General features: G+C 43.9%; 1 protein-coding gene across 3 annotated transcripts in view; it reads right to left on the bottom strand.

Annotated features, from left to right (window-relative positions):
* Positions 1-6,277: 6,277 nt before the first annotated feature.
* The window catches only part of sema3b (sema domain, immunoglobulin domain (Ig), short basic domain, secreted, (semaphorin) 3B), a 66,506-nt gene continuing 60,073 nt past the window's right edge, over positions 6,278-12,710 (bottom strand). For all 3 annotated transcript variants that reach the window (XM_051921073.1, XM_051921074.1, XM_028824017.2), the window contains exons 13-18: positions 11,182-11,273; positions 10,763-10,804; positions 8,452-8,609; positions 8,308-8,363; positions 8,066-8,205; positions 6,278-7,831 (exon numbers count right to left, since the gene is read on the bottom strand). In XM_051921073.1, the coding sequence (XP_051777033.1) occupies positions 7,370-7,831; positions 8,066-8,205; positions 8,308-8,363; positions 8,452-8,609; positions 10,763-10,804; positions 11,182-11,273 (950 nt within the window). In that variant the 3' untranslated portion in view covers positions 6,278-7,369. The remainder of the gene's footprint in view (positions 7,832-8,065; positions 8,206-8,307; positions 8,364-8,451; positions 8,610-10,762; positions 10,805-11,181; positions 11,274-12,710) is intronic.

Genomic DNA, 12,710 nt, shown 5'->3' on the forward strand with positions numbered 1-12,710 from the left:
AAAAGGACAAGGGTCCAAGTCTTTAGAGTCCTGGTGCTTCCTGTCTTGCTATATGGTTGCAAGACATTGACGCTATCCAGTGACCTGAGACAAAGACTGGACTCCATTGGTACTGTGTCTCTTCGGAGAGTTCTTGGGTACCGTTGGTTTAACCTTGTATTGAATGAGTGGTTGCTCATGGAGTCCCGAATGAGGCACATTACCTGCATTGTGAAGGAGCGTCAGTTACAGCACTATGCCTATGTGGCGCAATTCCTGAGGGTGGTCTAGCTCGTAAGATCCTCAAGGTTGAGGACCTGCGTGGCTGGACCAGGCCAAGGGGACGCCCATGTAACACCTGGCTATAGTAGATAGATGGTAATTTTCAGAGGGTAGGTCTGGACCACGTGTCTGCCTGGGGGGTTGCCAACTGGGATCCCAAGCTGTTTCATCGTGTGGTGGTTGTGGCAACGCACTCTACCAGTGCATGCTCCCCAACCAGGCCTGACCTGACCTGACATGATTACTTCAAAATAGCAAGATCACACACACTTTAGACTGTGTCACACAAAATTGACTATTGGGGCATATAATTGGGCTCGAGCCATCAAGTCTCAAGTTCAGGTAGCACAAGTGCAAAGTTCTGCTGAAACAGTGTGGGGTTGAAGGGCCTGCCCAAGCAACCTGAAAACAGGCCAGCAGTGCCCAAAGAAATTTTTCAGGGACTTCAAAAAAAATATTTTTCTAGGTAAGAAATTTCATCTAGCAAATTGTGGAAAAAATGAAAATATTTGATTATAATGATTAACTTGAGTTTGTTATAAACATTTTAAAAAGCCCCTAATTCAGAGATCCATCCATCCATCCATTTTCCAACCCGCTGAATCTGAACACAGGGTCACGGGGGTCTGCTGGAGCCAATCCCAGCCAACACAGGGCACAAGGCAGGAACCAATCCCGGGAAGGGTGCCAACCCACCGCAGTAATTCAGAGAAGCCTCAGCTAATTCTTAACAATCTGAATGACTCTCTTGCCATTGACTTTTCCGATAGGGGCATTTAATTTATTATCACTATCTGGACCACCAAAATACAGTGTTGCCACCAGCCCATTCATCTGTATGTTCATTTCATCCATCCATCCATTATCCAACACGCTATATCCTAACTACAGGGTCACGGGGGTCTGCTGGAGCCAATCCCAGCCAACACAGGGCGCAAGGCAGGAAACAAACCCCGGGCAGGGGTAATAAGATTTCGTAGATGAACCCATGGAGGGACCATTACCAAGCCTGGTATTTTGCTCGAACCAAACTCTTATTATTTTTCCTACAGGATCCATGATTTACTATCAGTATACTGTATTCCATATCCATGTTTTTCAGGAACCTAATGAGAATTTACTGTATCTTATTTTATTCACAATTTCAAAAATCTTAGGTTAGGTCAGATGATACAGTGGAGAGAAACTTTAAAAAGGGCTGGCCGCTTTGTAGATTTCTGCATAGGGGTGTCAGCAGACTTGTACATCTGAATACAAGGTAAGTGAACATGTGTTAAAGACAAACATGGACAGCAGAGCTGGTGAATCACATGTAAATGCGCCAATGCAGCCTCCATCCACTGCCATCATGGTCCACTGTGATGACTAAAATGGAATCAGATGCATCCTCAAGGGCAGCAAGAGCACTAACAAAATGGAAAGCTCCCCCTAAATCACAGAAAGTGCTCAGACTGTGGAGCTGCTATAATAAACCTTGTAAGTAAGTTGCTGGAAGTCTTATCACAGACCACTGATGGCCACTGGAGACCAAAGTCAGCTGTTCAGGCCCACTGATGTCCACTAGAGCCCATAGTGTCCTTTCCAGCTACACTGACCCCCTGACCACCTTACTCACTTATCAACATGTCCTGAATCGTCATATCTCCTACTGATGCCAGCTGAATCCCATACTCTACTCCTGGATTCCTAAATCCTCGAATCCTCTGCCTGGACCCTCTAGATCCTCAAATGCTTTGCTGTGTGGCTCATTTTCCCTATGCCGGTCCTATCCAGGCATGTGGGCTTGACCAGAGTCCTCCTGTTTATTTTCTGTGCTGATTTCCTGTTGTTACTCACAATGAGCGGCTCTGTCTTGTGTAAGTCAACATGGCACACGACCCCCCGGGTTAATTACCCAAATGAGTGCAGAATGACTCCAAATTGGTGCTATCAATCATCACGTGAGTCTTTTACTCTGGGGGGGCTGAATCCAGTCCACTGAGACTCTGAGGTCTGCTGGCCGTCTGCTGGATACTGTGAACAGGGCTGCAATACACATGAGGGCGAGGGACACATGGAACTCTGGGCAGTGGAGAGACAGACAGAGATGCTGGATGGCATACTGTATGTGTGTGTGAGAGGGGGGTCTGTAGGGCTGCAGGCTCTTTTGTGTCCTTAGTGAAGGCCTCACTCTCACTGACTTGGGGGAAATGGGTCACTTGTGGGCCCAAAAAACAGTGGGTCACTAACTAATCTGCGATGCTCTGGAGGTCACCAGGCAACTCAAACCCAGAGGGTTGGTAGAAGTGGTAGTTCCTTAAACACCTTTATAAGAGGCCAGAGTGACAAGGGGGAAGGGGAGGGGGTGGGGGGGCTATCACAATTTAACTTGATGGGCCTGGTAGACAGTGGTGAAAGTAATGCTGAGAACCTGTCTGCGGGGCCTGAATATCTGAGGACTGTGGTGGAAAGCATTTATCCGTGTGATAGTGTCAAGTCACCTAACTGTGGGACCAATTTCAAAGAGAACTTCAGATACATGGTGGTGGTCCTAACAGTCTTGCTGGACAGACAGAGGGTACCATAACACACAGCTAACTTTGGAACTTTGTTGGCAGTGAGACGGTTTTACATGTCAGAGTTCCTGGTGATGGAGAAGGATCTCACAAAAGAGTTGGGGAGGTGGTTAGTGGGGTCAGTGATATTTTCATAATGAAAGTGTGAACTAGAACTAAAAATATTGTTTTTCGTTTTACAAGAACGTAAACTGAAATTAAGGCAAACACAGAAACTAAAACTAAATAAAGATACAAAATTAGTGATGGGAACGAATTAAAATGAGAAAAAAAATTGAGAAAAAAACGAAATGCGGTTATCATGTGACTCGGGCTTACTATAGTCACGTGGCGCAACTTCCGTAAACGACTGTTGTTTGTTTGTTGAGCGCATGTGACTCGTCGGGTTGAAGCAGTAGGCACGTGTGGTTGACGATGGCGAGTTTTGCACAGATGTTTGCGGACAGAACGTGACGTATGGAAATACTTTAATTACAGATGATAATAAGAGCAAATGTAGCGTGCAGAAGAAAAGAGTCTCGGAGTTTCAGTGCAGGACCAGCTGGATCAGCACTTACTGGAAGTCCAGCATTTCATACGGGGACATGCAGTCTCATCTGTCATCATGAAAAGTAAAAAAAAAAACTAATAATAATAACATAAAATAAATTTGTCCACTGGTCTGTGCTATAAATTTGTTTTCTGTGTAATTCCAACAATTTTGATCATTTTTATAGTCAAACTCGCACTGCTCATTTCCTGATCAAATATGGGAGAGAAACGCGAGGTGCGGCAGCGATGAAACAGGACAACCTTCACCTCACCTCGGACTGCGCTATTCCTGACACACTGGGTTGATGCATGCAATTGGCGCGTGCCTGTCGCTGTCTCTCTGTACATCGCCAATATAATTTTTGCACACGCGTTTATTATAAACCCTGACTTTTCACAATCTGGTTAATATCTTTAATGAATGTGTGTGACATATTTAGTCTCGCTGATCGGACTTAAAACGGCAGTGAAAAGGCACAAGGCGAGGCCGACAGTACCGAGCCGCCCTGAAGGGGGCGCATGTGAGCCCAGCAGGTGCTTGTTGCTGCTCTTCTTCTACGTAGAGGCGCCAATAAGTTAACGATTTCAGAAAGTCAAGTGCACTGCAGCGGCACATTCATTTTTATTTTTTGTTCCAACTGACTGCCAAAATGGAAGATTAAGATTTTTAAAACTAAAGGAAAATAAAGAGGACTTTTACAAGAAAGCGACAGAGATGTTCGTGGAGAAGGATAGGCGCATGGACTTCATTAACAAATAAAGGTAAGACCATAAACGGTTTTCAATTTTATAAAAAATGGGATCAGACTAAGATAAAAATCCAATATTTAAAAACTAAATTTTGACTTTAAATAAAATATTCATTTGTTTTTCTTATCATTTTGTTGAACAGTCTGTAATAACATTGATTAAAGCATACAATTAAAAGCTGTTAAAAACAAGTAAATATTTCAGTTAAGGTCAAACAGAAATCCGTTTTTTTGTACACCATTCTATGCTTTTATTTGTATTGAATGAGTATGAATTGTGGAATTGCAACAGCAAATTTAGAACTCATGGAGGATGAGGAGCAAATGCGTTCTCTTTGAGCTCTTTCTGTCGTTGCTATAAATGTAACGTTCTTTCTTAGTCATATTCTGTACCTTACCTGTGTGTGTAAAGAACGCTGATGAGATATGAAATATAACCAGTAGTCAATGTGCATGCTGGCTGATAATTGAATAGTGAATAAGCTACTCTTTGGGGTTCATATGTTTGTAACTCTGACTCTGAAGGAGTCACCAGCCATGAACCTCACCGCACGTCACTACTTAAGTCCTGGCAGCAGAAATCGTCACCATTACAGTCTTATGACGCCAGTGGCCGAGGACCTCGTCTGTTTATCTGCATTACTGGCGCTCGTCAAGCGAGTATTTTCACTGTGTGGCTATCTGTGCAATGGACGTCGTTGCAACATGAAGAAATCTCTCGAAATGCGTGCTTGTTTAAAGCTTAACAGTAACGCGCTTGCACAGACTGCTTTCTTGGGTTGAAACATTTGATCTTTCTGACTGTACTCATTAGGACACTTCATCTGTTTGGTCATTGATAGTCAAGTTGTGTTTAACGGCGTTATGAACTATGAGTGTATTTTGTTGACTGAAATATAACTTGCATTTAAATATGTGTATGCCAGCATTTGTGGTCTTGCAACAGAAAAAAAAAAAACAAAAATTGCACTAATATTATGTAAAAAAGCCAGAACTATATAAAATAAAAACTAACATTTTAAACCTATAACTAAATAAAAATAAAAATTGTTGACTCCACTGAAAACTAGAACGAAATAAAAATAAAAATTGATTTTATAAAATAAAATAAAAACAAACAATTAATATCAGAACTGAAATACCACGGTGGGGGTCTCCCATTATTAAGGGGTCTCTCATAAATATACCAGTTAAAACTGTTAGACAATTGTCGGGTATCACATACTTATTATGGGACCCCATTTACCATTTGGGGCCTTGGACACTTTACTGTAAGGCATGGGTGACAATGTAGTGTCTAGATGACTGTGAGATGTTTTGCACATGCATGGGGAATGGCATCACTATGATCTGGGGGGTCTCTCGCATACATTTACATTGACAGTTGGGGGAATTTCACTAATATACCTGTGAGGGTGAATGGTCTTAGAGGCCCTGTTTGACAACAGGTGGTCTCATGGACTGCAGTTGTGGGGTCTAGCCTACTGTAGATACTTTTGATGTACATAGAATGAGTGATTGACATAGTGATATGAAGTGTCTTGCTAGTAGATGGCATCTTGGATAAATATGCTGGGGGGAACACTCACCTGAAGGGTCTTGGAGACTTGAGGTATCTTTCCCTGGCATGAAGGGCCTATTTGATTTGAAGGACTCTCAAGCTTTGGAGAATGTCTCAATCCTGTAGTCCTCGTAAACACCCAGAGAGTTTGGAGCTGGCATGTGTGCACAGTATGCTAACCAATTGACCTCCCACCCTTATTCCGCTGCACTAAATGACCAGCCTGCTTTCAAAGCAGAAGGTGGGAGTTTGGGGCACCATAAAAGATGGCTGGCCACCAGAAATGATGTCTTACTGGCATTGAACTCATGGCAGAGGCCAGGCCCTTGCCGGCTACAGAGGAAGAGTCCTGCGGTGAAGTGACCCCTGCACAAAAGATCAAACATTAAAACTCAATCAAAGTGAAAAAGGCCGTCCAGCTGGCAGAAATCATGCTGTGTGTTGAGTTTGAGGGAAAGACTCGGCCTCTCAGTGACCGCTCGATGCTTCTGACAAAAGAGCAGGCATGGCTTTAGAGCCCCCCTCTGGTCTGTGGAGCATATCACGCTGCAATGCCGGCAATCATTTTGTCTAATCTCTCTGCATGTTTGTGAATGCTATTTGAAAGAAGGCAACTGTCCTGCAGAAAGTCTCTTTATTGTGTTAATTTAAATCATTGCATTTACATGGTGCACTAATGGTGACCTGTTGTAAGAAGCCCTCCCCTCCCCGTAGCAATATATACACATAGATATAGTGGCCAGAAAGATGGCACACGTCAAAGGTCAATATGAGTCACAGGGAGACACAATCCCAAACGTGTTGTCTAGCTGCATTTGGCTGAAACAGCCTGCTGTCGCTGTAGCATCTGTCACCTGCTGGGGGCACGCAGTCACCTACTGAAAGCCTACACACAAATGGTGTCAAGCAAGTGGGCATGGCGACAAACGTCCATCTGGATTGTCTCTCCACAGTGTCCTGTTTGCTTCGGCCCCCAGCAGCCACAGAGCATTGTTCAACAAGACTTAGCTTATTTTGTGGATCCCATCAATGGTGGGCCGTGCGAAGGAAGCTCAGGTGCTTACCACCACTGGTAGACGGCTGGGTGGCAGCTCATCCAGCAGGTCTGCAAGGGATCAAAGCGTCTCTTAAATAATTCAGGTTTATCTTAAATAATGTTCAATAAAAAAAATATGGAGTTTCTGCTTTTCCTGCTTTCCAGATGCAAGATACCAATGGCTTTCCTGGAAAGACATAAGCAAATGTAACAAGTGCAGCAGGGTGTCTCCTTGAGAACAGCTGCATTCAGTTAGTGCGGGCCAGAAGTGCAGGGGCGTAGTAGAAAAGAGTTAAGGTAGGTGGGATGGACAGGAGTGGACACTCAGGTGCTTTATTGGTTGAACTGGTAGCAGCGATGCACCCTGGGAGCACAACTTAGAATATCAAGGATGGCTCAGCTGGCAGGATGAAGCTGCTTGGTCTTTAAGTGGTGGAAGTCTATAAAACAGTGGTCTGTTCTGAAATGTGGCTGACAGGTCTTGGAGACCTGGGGCAGGAATCAGGAGCTCCCCCGATGGCCGGGCCATCTCAAGCATGAATCCTCAATCTAGCGATATTCCTTGTGGTGCTCAGATTCTGTAGATTTTAAGGCAAAGTGAAGTAAGTACAGTAAGTGCACGGGCGATGGCTGCACACCCATGCACTTCCACGTTTCTCCCCTTCCTGTCTCTCTTTCACCAGATGGACGTGCTACGGGGTGCTCTATCTGTCTTCTTGCCTTCATGAGTCCTGCGGTTGCGGTTCTTACGCACTTCTTGCAGGTGTTTCCACTTGTTGGCTTTGCTGTGGACCACCATGGGCATTGGGGGCTCTGGCGGCTTCAGCTTGGTCTGCCGATTCTTGCGCTTCCATACTTGTTCACATATCTCATCCACACTGTTCAGGGTGGGGTGGTCAACCAGCTGCAAGAAGTCACGATACCAGAGCTTCTGGCTAGAGCCTCGAGGGTCCAGTTGCTCCTTACGGTGCAGACTGTCCAGCTGGCCTGAGGGGATGACATCCAGAGTGATGCGCAGAAGAGTCTGCGTAAAGCCGTGTTCCATAGCGTGGCAGTGGTAGATGCCCATATCTCTCCGCATCACAGTCCTTAGGAGCAGACCTCTGTCCGTCTTGATGAGCCTCTCATCTGGGTGCAGCTGAATAAAGATAACAAGATGTAACATTAACAAGTGGGCACCACGTTACATCAGGTACCGCAGAACTATAGCTGTTTGATTCTGATAGTCAAGGTTTGTCATGCCAGTCTGACCTAATGAGCATTCTGGACTCTAACCTACTCTGCAGCAGCAGGGCCGACCACTTCAGGCTGCCTTAAGGACACTTGTGGAACTTTCAGGAGTCAGGCGAGCCCTGCAGGGACCCACTCTTACCTCTACTCGCCGCTGTTCAGGGCTGCTTTGGTACGTCCAGGTGACTTGGGCCTGCAGTGACTTGGGTATGCATTCCAGGAAAGTGCTGCTGCCCTCCACCCCATACAACTTCTTCTCAGTCACAAGGTTCTTCTGGTTGTCTGCAGGAACAGAAAGTATTGTTAAGTGGTCAAAGTATGGGCTGGAAAAAAGAGAACAAGGGGCACAGATGTGAAGGCACATAAAGAAACAGGGCAGCTCACCGCCTGAGCACAGTGTGTTGGGGTCTCCATTACGCACATCTTGTCTGCGGAAACGCCTGAAAAAGAGAGAAGAAGAATGAAACCCAGAGCACACTCCCACCACTTGAGAGACATGAGGGCAGCCAGCCTGACTGGAATTTGTACCTTTTGGTATTGGGGAGGTAGCGGGTGCAGGAGGTCCCATCCCATGCACAGTAGGGGTCTCGTGCCAGGCAACATTCAGCACAGGCCTTCCCATAGCTGCTGCAGCGATGAAGCGGCACCTGAGCAAGTCCAGCCTCTGAGCCGACATAGAGCTGTTGCTGCAGACAGAATGAAAAAAAAATGTTAGGGGACTAGAACACCACCATAATGGTGAGGAAACGGGGGTCAGAGAGCTGGCGTTCACCCTCCAACACGTCTCGAGTTTGTTTAACCCATGCAATTCTCACGAGTGTCCTTTGGAATGAATATCTCACTGTCTCTCTGTTATGTTTCAGCCAGGATTTCTTACTCGGTTACTTGTTTATTTTCCTTTTTATTGTTCTTTCTGTTGTTCTGCATTATTATTTTTCATATTTTGTGATATTTCTATTAATATTGTTTCATGTAAATATTGTTTAATTCTTATGTGCTGTGTATTGCTGTCATATTCCTTGCGTTTTGTGAGTGGAAGCCCAAGAGGTGGGCTGTCCATAACATCACAACTGTGGGTACCGCCCTCAGCCTTTATATTGAGCCCCTCAGAGACTCATTGAGAGTTGTGGGATTTGCATCAATTTTGTAAGTACTGTCCTTGGATTTTCTGGTTTCTAGTGTAATTTGCTTTATCTTTTGGTCTTGTTGACCTTTGGTTGTCTTTTTAGGTAGACCTGTTTTGTCATATTTTTGCCTTTTTTTTTTTACATTTCCTTAACATTTTTGCTCTCCTTTTGCTTATTACAAACAAAGTCTTTATTTATATATTTCTCCGCGTGCTTCTGTCTTCTCACGTCAGATGGTTATCCTCTCCCTTGAAGGGCATTTTTGTGTATTTTGAGAGTACTGAACTTTTTAAAGCCAGAGCCACATCTTGGCCCATGTAGTCCTTGAAGCCTGTCTTTTGAATTTGGGGCCTGGCTGCCTGCGGTGAGACCTACCGTATGTCTCAGACTGCCCAGTAAAGTTATTGTCAGGTTTTTGGTTACTTACAGGCCTGTTCACCAATTTTTACCATTTTGGGACACATTTATTTCTGAGTTTCCCCAGTGTCCTGTATTTTTTTTACTTCTGTCCAAAGTAACCATTACTTATTTTGGGATTCTTTTCCCTTTCTTCAGTTAGTGCTAAATTTTGCCTATTATATTTGGCACTCCATTCTCACATCCATCCAATAATTCATCATCCATCTTTGATTGTGGAATTTAGGAAACTTTAAAACTCAACTCCGTTGCACTCAGATCTCAATCCGGGTGGTTTGCTGTGTGGTGGGTGCGGCAACACGCTGTAAATATGGGGGAAATTACATGGGTAGGTTTAGTGAGTCTGTTGTTCTCGTTAAAGGTGTTCTAATGTTCTGTCCAGTTTCTGTATTCATCTCTGATGGCTCTCACTGCACTTACTTGGCCCTCAAAATTCTGCTCTTGACTTCATTTTGATGTTTCAAAATCCTGCTTTTCTTGTCGTTCCTCACTGATATCCAGCTGTCCTTTGTGTCTTGCTACTCACTTAACTCGGACCCCGTCCCTCCTTTATTTTAGATTTTCCTTTTGTTCATTTATTTCTGATGGCTATCACAGTCATCTTGTTTAAATATGATCTGATGGTCTTCATGGATCAGTTGCTCAGTTGTATCTAATGGTCCTCATTGTTCTGCTCTTCACTTCACTCTCACGGTCCAGTTCCTTGCTTGTATATTACATATATCTGATGGATTTCACTTTCCTGCTATTGCATTATATCTTGTCCTCCTCACTGGATCCTTTCCTCCCTTCTGTTCTGTCTGATGGTCCTTGATCTCCAGTTGTCACTTTCATCTGATCCTCCTCTTTACATTCCTGCCTCTCACTTGTGTCTGATGGCTCCCAGACTGCTGAATGTCCCTTAGTAGTCCAGTTCCTTATTTATTTCCAAAGGTTCTCAAAATCCTACACTTTCCTTAATTCTGACAGTCCTCACAATCCTGCTTCCCACTTGTATCTGAGAGTCCTACTTGTCTCTCGTTTCTAAAGTACACTGACTTCTTTGAAGGGCCTGCGCCCATCCCAGGGTCATTGCGCCGCATGAGCTCTTTAAACCCTGACTCAATTTCTCCCTCTTGTGTTGAGAATCTCTACATTGTTGGCTTCGTTCATTCATTCATTCATGTGAGTGACTCTACCAGGTGATTTTACCCTGCCATTTGTGGAAACCTGCTAGTAAAAACTGACTGCCCATGTTTCAGGAGGGCCTCCTGTTGGCTTAATGACCACAACATACAAAACTCTGTCTTACTTACCCGCTTGGAGGAGATCTGCAAGTTGATAATTGGAGTTGGATTCTGAAAAATATAAGAATAAATAAGATCTTTAGACTTTTGTACCTGTCCTATCTGGCCTTAAGGATCCACATTCTAACATTTGTTAAATATCTCCATATTGTTGTTCAGATCGGTCATGGTCAGACTTGTCATGGTTATCTGTGTCACTGGTCATTCCTAAGATTAGTAATGGTGGAAAATTAAGCCTGAGAGATCACAGTTCAAGATGACAAACATCGACTGAGTAAACAGCTCACTTCAAGGAAAAGTGGATCCAGAAAGGAGATACACTGGACAAGAATTTCACTCTGGCCATAACAGGCAAACACGTAAAGTGTCTAACTTCTAAAGCTGCTTTGTCTTCAGAACATAAGATCAGCCGCTCTGGGTCTCCGTACCTTGAAGACCTGCATCTCCTCCAGAACAAGCTCTTCCATGTTCTTCCAGCTCTCCTTGGGCACAGAAATGACCTTCAGGACACTGCCGATGTCTGGAAAGATTAGACAGGAGATGTAATGAGAGACATGACTTACCACTCTGTCAGGTCTACCTGCCAGTATAGATAGATAGATAGATAGGATTATTTCCCACAGTGTGCTGTATGATGAAACACTGTGACCACAAGTGGGCTTATTGTACCATGGCATCAGATCCACAATGTGCCACTTAATGCTCCAGGAACCACATTTGAACAGCTGTAATATGTAGGGTGTCTTTTCTGTGCCTCAGCTGCCACCTTGTGGACAAAATTGGCACTGTAAGACTTGTAAAGTAATTCAGTATTCATGACAAAGTCAGATAAATGACGCCCTGGTGACTACCACGCCTGAAAAAATATTTAATCTGTAAACTATGAGGCCATATAAGTCTGACAGGCAGAGCATATTTCACCATCTCACTTGCCCACCAGACTCAGTCGAGTAGCTATAGTTGCCCTTGACATTTATGTTAGTGACAAAGTTTCAATTACCTTTGCTAGTTAACATAATCTGGCACAAGTGAAAATAGGATGGCATTACTTAACATGGATTGGTGTAAGTGAGAGAAACAGGAAAATGCCACTAAACACAACCTTGCATGTGTGTGTCAAACAGATCCAGCAATGTGGCCAGTTAATAAGAGTTGGCGCAAACCCTACATATTCTAGCATTGCTTAATATCAGCAGGCAAATTACAAAGAAACCCAGCACTCATGGCTGTGACCTGGCATGATGCAGAGAAGCGGACTACCAGTAATAAAATCTGACAAAAGTCAGGAAAGCCTAACACTAAATATTAGTGCCTGGCACAAATCAGAGTCCGAATTCAGCACCCATTATTATGACTTGGCACAATGCAACCGGTTATTAAGAGTTGGCACCAACAAGAGAAATCTAGGAACACTTAATATGACCAAGCATTGAAAGAAACCCAGCATCCGTTATTATGACCTGGCACAAGTCACAAAAAACCCAGAAATCACTTAATATGGACTGGCGCAAAGTCATAGAAATGGGAAAACAAGTAACACTGAACAGGATCTGGCAAATTTCAAAGGAACTCAGTGCCTACATCCTGGAATAATATAAAGAAACCCGCTTCTAATTATTTTGGCCTAATACAAGTTAGCAAAACTCAGGCAAACAGTCAAACGTCCATGAAATTCAATAAATATGACTTAGAACAGGTCAGGAAAAACACAATCTGGCACAAAGCAGATGAACCCACTGCTATTATATATGACCTGGAAAAGTCAGAGGTGCCCCCAAATAATAGCTATGACCTGATACAAGTTGGGGAAATGAGAACGCACTGATTACTTTCACTGGGTCCATATTTAAACCACTAGAGCACCCATTATTATGTCTTGAGAAAACAGCTTTTAGGTATTATGGCCTTTTACAAGTTTGGTCAATCAGTTAATAAAGCCTGGTAAAGGTCAGAGGTG

The sequence above is a fragment of the Erpetoichthys calabaricus genome, chromosome 18 (genome assembly GCF_900747795.2).
Source record: "Erpetoichthys calabaricus chromosome 18, fErpCal1.3, whole genome shotgun sequence".
Lineage (NCBI taxonomy): Eukaryota > Metazoa > Chordata > Cladistia > Polypteriformes > Polypteridae > Erpetoichthys > Erpetoichthys calabaricus.